The sequence below is a fragment of the Lepidochelys kempii genome, chromosome 18 (genome assembly GCF_965140285.1).
Source record: "Lepidochelys kempii isolate rLepKem1 chromosome 18, rLepKem1.hap1, whole genome shotgun sequence".
Taxonomy (NCBI): Eukaryota; Metazoa; Chordata; order Testudines; family Cheloniidae; genus Lepidochelys; species Lepidochelys kempii.
Window position 1 is genome coordinate 14,798,791 of NC_136397.1, and position 12,646 is coordinate 14,811,436.

At 48.8% G+C, this 12,646-nt stretch overlaps 1 protein-coding gene across 5 annotated transcripts in view; it reads right to left on the reverse strand.

Annotated features, from left to right (window-relative positions):
• Positions 1 to 12,646, reverse strand: part of CA6 (carbonic anhydrase 6) — a 46,812-nt gene that overhangs the window by 6,765 nt on the left and 27,401 nt on the right. For all 5 annotated transcript variants that reach the window (XM_073317185.2, XM_073317186.2, XM_073317187.2 and 2 more), the window contains 3 exons: positions 10,736 to 10,831; positions 4,840 to 4,906; positions 2,972 to 3,129 (listed from right to left, as the gene is read on the reverse strand). In XM_073317185.2, the coding sequence (XP_073173286.1) occupies positions 2,972 to 3,129; positions 4,840 to 4,906; positions 10,736 to 10,831 (321 nt within the window). The remainder of the gene's footprint in view (positions 1 to 2,971; positions 3,130 to 4,839; positions 4,907 to 10,735; positions 10,832 to 12,646) is intronic.

The following is a 12,646-nucleotide window of genomic DNA, read 5'->3' on the forward strand; positions in this document are numbered from 1 at the left end:
GGACAGTGCAGCTCGGGTGCAGACTCAGGCTCAGACCCATGGGGTCAGTTGGGCTTGATAGCCTGCTCTCCGGCACCTGCTGCAACACCCCCATGGCTATTTTTAGTGCACTACCTCATGCCCCACTAGGCATGTGTCTGCTCCCCGGGTGGGGAGGCTCATTCCCAGCAGCAGTGTGTAGAGGCCCAGAATCAGGGTGTTGCAATGTCAGAACTGAAGGACACACAGGAGTAGAACAGGAACACGGCACCTGTCAGGCTCAGGGGCAATGGCTGGACTAAGTGGAAGAGGAAGTTGTTCTGACAACTATGCATGTGATGGGGATTTTGCAATAGAGTCCTATTATTTTGCTTAACAACAACTGCCAGGGGGCCTTTGAACTGTTCCCCCCCCCCACCCCGCCGCATTAGAATGCACAGCCCCTTGTTTAGATGCAAATTCACCTCAATCACACACACCCCATTCCTATCTCTGCTGTGTCTTAAAGAGAAGGTTACACACATTATTTACCTAAGGAAAATAATTCATCATTTAAAGCTCCTTGGTGTTCTCAGTTTATTGATGTTGCTTATGCTGGGTCTCTGCCCTATGCTAAATGCCCTGGCAGATCTAGACAAGAGGACAGAGTCCCGTCCTTCCTGAAAGGTTTTGATCACTCTTGGGGGTACAGGAGACACCTGTAATCACTCATCAACAGCTCCCCTTTGTGTCCAGAGTGGAGTCATCAGCACAGCTTAATGCCTAGCCTGGAGTCTAGACCAATGTTCATCTGGCATGCAGACAAAACCTGCACTGGCCCCTAGCTGAAATAACGCCTCCATTCACACAAGGCCAATATAAACGAGGGAGTCGCTTTTCTAAAAACAACAATTATTGTTCTGTAATTATCTTTAATCTGGTCCCAAGGGCCTGCTGGTGGGTGAGTTCGTTATGCTCCTGGCTTTGTAATCCGCAAAGACTCTGCCTCAGCAGTTTTGCTGGTTGGTTCTGGCTGGTCTTCCTTGCTGTTTTTATTTTTGTTGGGTTCTGGCCCTGTTGCATTTAACTAAGCAGGGGGTTTTGCTGCTGCTTACCAGACATCAGCTATGCTCTGCTTGACAGAGATTTTAACTTAAACCACCGTGGCTGCAAGATGTGGCTGCAGCTGCCACTCTTGCACCGCGAGTTTGGCTGGGGGAAAGGCAGAGAGTCGCTCTGAGTGGAGACGCACCTGTTTATGCCAAGGCTGAATTTGGCCTAGAGAGTTTAGAGATTCAATAACCTCAGACTATAAACCCTTTGAATTAGCAGTCTGGCTTGTGCTGAGTGTGGATGTCTAAGCAGCAGACGAGAGAATACGAGCCAGCACCTCTAATTCCAACAGGGACAGTCATGGTCGTATAATTAATGACACTTTCATACTAGGTTTCTTTTTGTGCCCATTTATAAATAATAAATCAGAGAAGCTTCTCCGCCTCCTTCAATTACAACGATTGTTAGACATGTTCAGCCAAACACCAATAATTTGCACTACAGCATATCACGTCACCCAGAGTGCTCTGCAAATAGATGGATCCTCACACAGACGCGCTCTCAAACAGTCATGGTTAATGTTTTCTATACCCATTGGATGGCCTAGGACAGGGGTTCTCCACCAGGGGTACACAGAGGTCATCCAGGGGGTACATCAACTCATCTAGATATCTGCCTAGTTTTACAACTATATAGAAAGCACTAGCAAAGTCAGTACAAATTACAATTTCATACAGACAATGACTTGGTTATACGGCTCTACATACTATACACTGAAAGGTAAGTACAATATTTATATTCCATTTGATTTATTTTATAATTATATGATAAAAATGAGAAAGTGAGCATTTTTTCAGTAACAGTGTGGCTGTGACACTTTTGTATTTTTAGGTCTGATTTTGTAAGCAAGTAGCTTTTAAGTGAGGCGAAACTTGGGAGTACGTGAGACAAAACAGACTCCTGAAAGGGGTTCCGTAGTCTGGAAAGGTTGAGAGCTGCTGGCGTAGGAAACCGAGGCACAGAGAGGTGAAGGTCATCCAGGGAGTCAGTGGCAGATCAGGGACTGGACCCTTGAAGGCCTGGCAAATATTATTCTCACTACACCCCACGAGGCAGGTAAGTATTGTCACGCTGAGTTACTGTCAAGACCAGGATTAGAATGTGGGAGCTCCTGGCTCCCAGCAGTATGCTCAAACCACTGGACCACACTGCCTCTGTCAAGCAGTGTGACTGGCTGAGCATCCATCACCCTGAATCTGTAAGCCAATGATCAGCCACCTGTGTCTGTCATAGAGTCTCACGTGTGAGTGCCAGGCAAAGCAATTGGAGCGCTGGTCAGAGCATTGCAGCATGGCGAACGCACCTAAGGCAATGGCCCAGCACTGCTTGGATCCAGGCCCAGTTTCCTGTGCAGCCAGAAAAGGGACAGAGCGGGGTAACCCCTTACTCTTCCCAAGAACACAGGAGAGTGGGAAAGAATGAAAAACATCCCCCTACATCAGGAAAGAGCTACAACTAGTGACGAGAGCAGGGGACTGGGAATCAGGAGGTACCAAAGATTAACAGTGTGGTCTTGGGCAAGTTACTTAACAGCTGTGCCTCAGTTTCCCCAGCTGTAAAATGGGATAATGTTATTGACCTGCCTTGCATAAAGGGAAGCTACATTCATTCCTGTCTGTAAAGCACTGTGACTTTCCTGGATGGAAGGCCTTAGAGAAGGACTGAGCACTATTATGTCAAGACATCACTACAACTTTGTGCTTCTCTGCGACTTCATTCCTTTACAAAATGCCACATAGACACACACACCTCCACATGGCCCTACAACACTGCAAATAATTGCCCCAGCCCCCTCGAAAGCACCAGACAATGGAGAGTGGAGGTGTGGAGACAATTAAAGAAAGGCTGCCTGGAAGGAGGAGAGGCTGTCACATCTGGCAAGCAGCAGAGGGGGCCTTACCTGTGTGTGTGACAGGATGATGGGAGAGTCAAAAACTGTCCAGATCACACTCTCTGAGCATGGCGGTGTGGTCAGTGAGCCGTGATACCTGTAGAAGTGTGAGAGGTTTTCAGGCAGCATGGCTTGGACATCCAGTGAACTGAGCTTGGTTGACTTCCCTAAAAAGGCAACAAAACACAGCTATATAATGACCCTGGAGAGGAAAGCAGAGGACTGGTCCCGGCAGCTATGGCCAGACACTTGACAAATCTCTTCCCAAATTCACCAGGAACTAGGCCAGTGACTGAGCCAAGCAAAGGCAGATGGGCAGGGACTGTCTTTTTGTTACGGCTGTACGAGAGCTGACTGCAAACAGATTTTCTGTCCTGAGAAAAATTCTCAGATTTTTAAAAAAAATCTTCATCCTAAATCAAGATGAAAATGTAGACATTTTTTCAAGAAATGACCTCCCAAAAAACTAAAATTAATTTCAGGTCCTTCGACACTTTTCATTTCAATAAATGCAAAATGATCGGTTTAGATTTTTCACCCTTTTATATTTTTTATTTTTCACAACAAAAATAGTCAAAATGGTTCTGAAAATGTTGAAAAAAGATGTTTTTAAAATAGGTTTTGTCCAATTTTTTTAAATTAAATTTCATCAAAATGGCTACACACTTTCACCCAACTGGTTCAGTTTTGTTGAAAGGACACGTTATGATGGAAACTTGTTTTGATGAAAATTTTCTACCAACTCTAGTCTACAGCACCTTGCATAGTGAGGCTGGAGTCTATATGTGCAACTAGAATAGAGATAAATAACAATATCCATACTTGATAAGCTGATTTAATAGCTCTTTTCCTGCTCTAGGCACTTTGAAAATAAAAATCACTTTATATAAGGGCCAGGTATTATTAAGAAGACTATTTTTTATGATTCTGGACCTTCCAAGGTCCCTATGGAATTTGCCCTACACATAATGCAAGGGTGGGTTTTGTGGCTTGAGAACCAGTTTGGTGTTCGCGAGAAAGACCTGATTACACAGGTGAGTTCACCTGTCCATGGGAATCAGCTCAGGAAATCCCAGGGCAGCCCCAAACCAATAGCCCAGCGTATTGTGTTAATACTGAGTTGCTGTAGACTTTTCATTTATTTATTTATTTACTTATTTAGTGAGACTGTTTTCTCTGATGTAGCAAGCTCTGGTGGAGGCAGGGAGAAGTCCCTCCCTTTAACAGGATGCCATGGCTTGCTTAAGAATGGAAGGATGATTCTGCAATCAGCACCCCTGTTTTCTGCATGTGTGGGGAAGGAGAGAAACTGCAGGGGTGTGCAGTGGGGTATGGCTGAAGTAACCTAGTTATTTAACTGTAACTTGATATAGAATTTGTTTTTAAAAAAATGCAGCAAGCTGCCTACTAGCCTCCCCTGCTTCTCCCAGTAACAACTGCAGCGTCCAGCAACGCACATGGAACCCAATGAGCATGGGGCATCTGTAAGACTGGTAAATTACAACTGAAAGGGAAAGTCCCCATCAGCTGGGACCCTCTGGCTGAGTCACAGACCTGGGTCCTGTCATGCATGACGAGGAAGAGCATGTTAAGTTCTGATAGCTTTATGTGACCTCTGGCTCATGGGACATCTGACCTTGAAGTGGCCACTGCACCTTAAAACCAGGTAAATAATAACCCCAGTCTCCCATGCCATTCATCAACCAGGCCAAGATCTATCTGGCCTTATCCATGAGAATGAAATGGATCTTCCTGTTGAGCTCACCCGCCCTGCCATCTCTCCCCTTGGGCTGTCTCCTTTAGGTCCAGGCGTACCCAGCACTTACAAGTACTGACTTTTTGGGCAACAAGAATGGAGAGGGGTGCCAGGGACTTACCAGCAAACCTGATTTTGGCCAGGTTCGAAATGAATTCACTGTAGTAGGTGTTCTCAAAATTCCCATCCTAGAAGGAGAACAGGGCTTGCTGAATAAAATGTGTAAAAGTCAAACTAGCACCAGCTCTAGCTCAGTTCAGCATGTGAGATTCACTGAGGCAGGAGCTCACACAGCCAAATACTGGAGCTGGATTTCTTAAGGGATTGGATATTTTCATGAGTAATCACCACACTTGTCATTATGGATCCGAAAGATAGAAGCCTGCACTGAATTGCACAAGAGTGCTGGAGGGTTAGAGGGTGAAGGGCTCCTCCCCCGTGTCCTCCTCTTACATACACACTAAAGCATCCTAGTGTTCTTTTGTGTTAGGTGGGGGAAACTGTGGCATGGAGATGCTAAGGCTGACATTTTCAAACTTTGGGAGCATAAAGTTGGACACCAAAGTCTGTATTTAGGTATCTGAACAACTGACTTGATTGTCAGAGTCCACTGCCTTCCATAAGATGTGTGGGTGCTCAGCACCTCTGACAATCAAGCTAGTTATGACTCAGGAAGTGTCTCAGTAGTGAGTTAGATGCCCAATGTTAAGCAACCACATCCTGAAAATTTGGGCCTAAGATCCTATACCTTTTTGGCCCTAAATGACTCACCTAAACTCAATGCATGAACTGAGAGTAGAACTCATGAGTCCTGGCCCCCGGCCCAACTGCGCTAACCACTAGACCACACTGTTCTCCCAGTGCTAGAAACAGAACCCAGAAATCCAGATGCAGTCCCTCCTCCTCTAACCACTAGACACCACTTCCCTCCCACAGCTGGGAGGAGAATCCAGGAGTCTTGATCCCCTCAGCCTCTGATCATTGCCTCTCATGAACTGCGAAGCATGAGGAAGAGAGGGAGATGCCCTTTTTCAGTGCCTGGAAGCTTCTCGTCAGCAGGCGCTCTGGAACGGAGCGAAGTTATGCCTCTCTTTATCGCACCACAATGGGATCTCAACTGCCATGTCAAATCATCTCTTGCTAGGACCGCAGATCCCTGTCTGCAGCTTTTGTCAACACGAAGCAGCGCTCAGGCCTTTGAAATGAGCACAGAGCTCTCACGAGGCTGGAGCCTGGAGGAGGCGAACAATGCTCTGGTGCTGGCAGTGGGCAGCTGAGTGGTGCTTCCCAGAGCCAGAGAAGAGAGGGGAGGGGTGACCCTTTCCCATCAGAGAGCCAGACCTCTGAGTCCAGTTAGTAAGGTCAGTGAACACACAGACATTCAGCCACGTCCATGACCTAAAGCCAGTCACAGCACTCCCGAGGCAGAAGATCGGTCACTAATTTGAGCTTCCCTGCCCCCCATCAAATAGTTATTCTGTTATAATTTCTTCTTATTACAATAACACCTAGAGGCCCCAACTCAGAGGGGTGCCCCATATGGGTGCTGGAACAATGGATGCGGGGGGGGGGTGTGCTGCAGCACCCCCAACTTGAAATGGTTTCTAGTATAGACTGGGTTTACAGTTTGGGTCAATGGGTCTCAGTACCCCCACTATAAAAATTGTTCCAGCCCCCCTGGTGCCCCATGGTGCTAGGTGCTGTGTATACATCTAGCAGGAGACTCTCCCTGCCACAAAGCACTTGATGTCTAAACAGACAAGGGAGACAACAGGTAGGAGAAAGGGAGTGTTGTTATTGGGCCCAAGTTACAGATGGGGAACTGAAGGATGAGGAGTCTGAGGCCCAGGCAGCTGATTTCAAGGGAAGCTAGGAGTCTAAATGCCATTGAGGATCTGAGGCTAAGTGACTTGCCCAGGGTCACACAGTGAGTTTGTGGCAAAGCTGGCCTGGGAGTTGAGCCCAGCTCTCCTGTATCCCAGGCCCATTCTCTAAATGAGCATGCCTCCTCCCTATTATTATTTACCCACAATGTTTCTTTTCCGTCATTCATCCAGAACTGCTTCTTCTACTCTGTCTGCCTCGATGCTGCTCCACCTTCCCTCTCTCACATCCATGTGCCTACGGGGCTCTTGCTTTACCTACTAACATCTGCCACTTTGTAGCTTTCCCCCAGGGCTCGTACTATGGGGTTGTTCAACTCAGTCTGTGAGGGTGTGGGTTGAGTGGTAGGGGTATCAGCTCACCTTCCCCCCACTCCTGGGCTAGGACACCCTCCCTTAGACAGCTCTGATCTCAGACTCTTCCTCTTTGTACCAGCAGGAGCTGCCTGTAGTACAGAGCCCATGCACTTGCCAGAAGGGAGCTGTTGGACACAGGAGCCTGGGCCTTCAAAATAATCTCAGCTGGGGACAGGACCACTCCAAGGACAATGAAAGGCTGAGCCGCATCATTGTCCACAGGCAAGTTTCACCTCTCTCCTCCCCCCTGGCAACGAGAGGAGGCCATAAGAGAAAAAATATATTCATCACCCAGTGCAGGCAAAGGAGTCGGACCCAGTCTGCAGTGGAACCAGTGTGGTTCTGTGACATGGGGAGAGGGCAGTGCATGAGAGGGCGGCACAGGGAGTGCTAATCCCAGGCATTCCCCGGAGCCACGTTCCAAAGGGGTCACTGTGTGCAATACAAAGGCTGAAGGAGCACCCCATTAGGCACGTCCACCAGCCATGTGCTGCAGGCAGGTGGGATAAGCTACTCTAGCCTGGAAGCCTGGGCCAGGGAGGAGCTGCGACACTCTGAGCAGGGAAAGATCCGCCCCTGGCTGCTCCAGTAATGTGCTGGAGAGAGGACTGGGGGGTAGATGCACTAATGCTTTCCCCGTGCAATGCAAACACGCTGAACAAAGGAAAGAGAGGCATAAGCTTTTTTTTGCATAGAACTGCTGCTGTGACCAGGGAGGGAGTGACTGGCTGTCATTCCGTGAGAGTCCAGGGGTCACTTTCAAGCTGGGGGTATTGTGGGCTCAAGGTCTTCAGGGGAAAAAAATGGAGCTGAGATTTTTTACAATGGGGGAAAAAGCAAATTTAAATTAATAAAGGAACTGGAAGGGATGGCTCTGGGGATTGGTGATAGACTATGAAGACTTCACCTTTAACGTGGCTGGTTCAGATTCGTCCACAGGGGCCACTTAGGGGTTGTTTGGTAGCCTGTGTGACATGACTTTAGTGGGTCTCTGCCCAGTTCCAGTGGGCACGTGTCTACATCACAAAAACCACTGCCAATAACTGGTCAACTTGCCTGGCAGCATCAGTGGCTATCTGGCCCGCAGAGAAAAGCTGAGTGTCAGCCCCACCTGTAATACAGCCCGCTCTTCTCCCCAGGCGGGGAAAATGAAGGTCATGTGACTGGTGGATCACATGACCCACCAATCAGGTAGGGGATAGATAAGCAAGAGTCGGGGGGGCAGAGAGACTTTGGGTGAGGCAAAAGACTGAGTTAGAGGTGCATGGTGGTTGTTGTGAAACCTTCTGAAGTAGCTAGGGAAGACTCTTTGCCAGCTGGTTTCCAAGGTGGGGTAGAAGATTGCATGATACCCCCACAAGGGGTCTTGGAGAGAGGGCTGGTGTTTGGAAGGTTTCGGGTTTTTTGGGGGGTTGTTTTTTTTTTTTTTTTTTAAAGACTTTATTGACTCACCTAGGTGAAACTGGTGATGGAAAACTTAAAAGGGCTGGGGAGAAGCATTGTGTGAGCCCTGGAAAGAGGGCTGTGTGATCCCCTAGCTAAGAGGGAAGGGTTTGGGCCTGGAAGGCTCCTAGAAATTGCATGGAAAGATTTAAAAAAAAAAAAAAAAAAGTCACCCCACCCCCTGAAGTAGGGGTTGCCAGGTGTCTGGTTTTTGGTGCTGCAGGGCTAAGCTAGGCTAGTCCCTACCTCTCTTGGCACTGGGCTGTGCCCTGGAAGCGGTCAATGGGTCCAGCTTGTAGATGTGGTGTCCATGGGGCTCTGTATGCTGCCTCCAGAACCTTTGCTCAGAGTGGCACTCCCATGGGCTGGGAACTGTGGCCAATTGGAGCTGGGGGGGTGATGCCTGAACGTGAGAGCAGTGTATAGAGCCTTCTACCTGCCCTCCCCCCACACAGGAGCCAGACCTGCTTCTGGGGTGGAGCCAGGGCTGGCAGGGAGCCTGCCTTAGCCCTGCTGTGGTGCTGACCGGGATCCGCCTGAGGTAACCCCCTGAGCCCTCCCCCAAGCCCCTCATCCCTGGCCCCAGCCCAGAGCCCTCACCCCTCTGCACTCCAACTCCCTGCCTCAACCCATAGCCCCCTCCCACACTCTGAAACCCTTGGCTCCAACCTGGAGCCCCCCCTCCTGCACCCTAAACCCCTCATCCCTAGCCCCAGCCCAGATCCTGCACCCCAGCCCAGTGAAAGTGAGTGAGGGTGGAGGAGAGTGAGTCACAGAGGGGAAAGGTAATGAGCAGGGGGGTGGGGGCCTCAGGGAAGGGGCTGGAGCGGCCTCGGGGACATACCTAGTGTGTTTGGTTTTGTGTGATTAGAAAGTTGGCAACCCTACCCTGAAGGGAAGTTTTGCTTTAGGTAGCCTGGACTATGGAAAGCTCCTGGAAGACCCAGGGGGGAATTGAAGGTGGGGTGTCTGCAGGGCCACCCACTGCCATGAGGTGGAGCGAGGGAAAGGGTGTTCTGGCCACAGGCAGTCTCAGCAGAGAGGCCAATGACTGAATGGGCCATGGGAATGAATTCTTCTCTCATTCCAAACAGGGCTCTGCCCAGACCGGGGAAAGAGGTGCTGGGAGCGGGGGAGCAGAACCTGCCATCTGTGTTCTGGGCCTGAATAGATTCCATTCCAAAACCTTTCAAATGCACGGAACTCCCACAAAAATCTTACTCTGGAAATATTTCCAAGCATGAAGCAGGGTCTCTGCAAGGACTCGGATCAGGTTATTTCTGTTACCAGGCAGGCGAACTCTGTTGTGGTGACCATTCCAATGGGTGCTCCTTTGTGTTGGGTGCTGCAGAGCTGCCCCTGCGCCAATGTGCTTTTTGCTGTGGCGCTCATGGTGCGCTAGAGGATGGGGCGATGGATTTCTTTGCTTCTGCTGGGGTTCACCCCCATCTCAGGAGCCTCTAGCCCCCTCCTGTGCTCAGTGACCGTCTAACCCTGGCTCCCAAATAGTTCAAAAAAACAACCATGGCATGTCCCGTGGAAGGTAACTCTTAATGTCTGTTCCCATCCTTCACAAAAGCCCTTCTGGCAAAACTGTGACCTGGTGGTCAGCCTTCTACCACTGAATGAGTTGAGGGGTGATGACCCATCTCAGCAGTGTTCTGCCGTGGGTGACCCTTGAAAAGCCAATAACCTACAGCAAGCAAAAGGAATAGTCTATAGCAAGCACCTTCCACCACCATTGTGGTCCAGAAGATAGTGCCCTGGACTAGGGCGGGAGATCTGGATTTCTCTCCCCGCCCACAAGCTCCATCTAACTGCTACATACCCTTGGACATGTCCTTTCACCTCCCTGTGCCCCTGTATTCCCATGTCTGTTCAATCTGCTAGGGCAGGGGCTGTCTCTTACTATGTGTTCGTACAGTGCCTCGCGCAATGGGGCTCTGCTCTTGTTTGGTGTTGTGTTCATAGCATGCATGCAGCAATTAGATAGAAACATAAATACGCCCGTTGGAAGGCTGCAGTGTCACACTGCTTTATTCCTTAGCATTCAGAATAACAAAAGCACCCAAAAATGGGGAGAGAACAGGCTTGCTCCCTAAGGCAGAGGGGCACAACTCACCCCACCTAGCTTTAAGCTGGTTCTTTCCAGATTGACTCTGATCAGAGCCCCCTAGCCTGCAAGCTAGTTCTTAACCTTGTTCTTAAAGTGACCACCTACAATTCCAACAAATACACTTCAGTTAGGCCTGCTACATGCTACTGCAGAACAAATAATAATGTCCCATACCCACTCGCCAACCTGTTCCCTCTCCCTGTAGAGCTACAACCTACCACATAGAGGAAAGCAAGCACTGCCAGCCCGTTCAGCTTGTCTTTTGCTTCTTCAAAACTGGAGTAGTTACCGGAGTTGTAATGGACAATGTGCAGCTGTAGGAGAACAAGACAAGGTCAGTCCAAGGCTGGGGACTGGTGGTCAAGCTGCCTTTAGCTCTTGAAAGAATAGTCTCCGACTGAAGGGATAGCCAGTGCCCAACCTTCTCTTGGTCCTGCTAACCTAATGCAGACACCCAAGCCTTCAGCAACAAGGGTAGGGGAAAATATTTTAGGACCAAATTTCTAGCCTCCATGACACTCAGGTAGCTGTGGTGACTTCAGTGCACAGTGCTGGAAGAATTTGGCCCTAAATGTTTATCACAAACCTGTGTTGCTGAAGGCCTGTTTGATTGGGATTGTGCAGGTGCGACTAGAGCGGTAGCATGGCCCACAGTGGCTAGTGTGTTGGACTTCGATACTTGGGGTCTAATCCTGGCTCTGCCACCAATCTGCTGAGTAACGTTGGCCAAGTCACTTCGTTTCTTTCTTTAGAACGCAAACTCTTCAGGGCAGGGATTGACTCTTACTGTGTTTGCACAGCACCTAGCACAGTAGGTTCCCTCCTCACATTTGTGGCCTTTAGGTGCCACTGCAATGCTCACTTTCCTCCTCCTTCCTTAAAGCTACTAGCTGTAGCTCGGGTCCCGCCATTGACCTTTAACGCAAGAAGGCTTTTCTTTGCTTACTGCCTGTAGGGCTGAGGCTTGTGAACAGATGCCGAAGAGAGAGTCCTTGTGCAGCAGCAAACCTTCATTTTGCAAAGGTGGTTTGGCTCTAAGGGCTGACCAAAGAGCCAATAACTCCATATTACTCATAAGCAGGATTCCCTCCTGGGTTTTAAAAGTAGGAAGGAAAAACATCTGTGATACTCCTTTTTGCAACAATTGCAATTAAAGAGCAGTTTGAGAAAACAAATGTTACGGGCCTGATCCAAACCCCCTTGGCTGCCATGAGAATTGTTTTTCCTTTTCATTTAATTGCTTTCAGAATCAGGCCCAATATAAGGAAAAATAAAAATGTATTAACATATCCCTGAGCCCCTATTAAACAGCCTTTGCTAACTGCAGCTGCAAACGTCAGACAGGGAAAAGCATTTGCCATTCTTGTTGCTTTCTGAGGGCCAGCCCTTTGCTGCACATGATCTTGTCTGCCAAAGCTTGGCAGCTCCCTTCTGTGAAGTGGGCTGTCACAGAATGGGCCCTGGGGCAAACAGCTAAAATGGAGATTAATTCTAGCTCTGTATTCCCCCCTCAGACACACACATCACAATGCATGTGGTGAACTTTGGCCTGCCACTGTAAGCAAAGAGCAACCATGCGGAAGACAGTGGATAAAGCAGTCGGGGAACCTTTGACAGTCAAGGGCTGGAGTCTTATTTCTAAACATGAAAGAGCCTTGGCTAGTGGAATACCAGAGCTTTTCTCCTCTCTCTCTCTCTCCCTTCTTGCTAGGACTGTCTTTTAATAACCCCCACCTCAGTCAATTAGGTTCATTGCCAAAGAAACTGACTAACAGCCTGATCAGAGTCAAAGCTCAAACTACAGGGGCTTCTGCCTCAATCTCCCTATTGGCTATAGCATGCAGTGATGGAACCTGGCCAGAAATAAGGCATGGCCCAAATTTTGCTGCTTGTTGTGCCTTAATTTTCTACCTCCTTGGACCTTTTGCACCCATCTGGACACGATGAGTGTAAAATGCATCTATATCAGAATCCTTCTCTCGCTCACATCAGTGGTAGCATTTTACATCCACTTTGCATTCTCCTCTAACAAGGGGAAATGACTACCCAAGGCAGTGGCAAATCAGGCCCATGGACATCAGTGGAGTTGCTCCAGATTTAAAGCAACGTAACCCAGACAGCCCTCTACA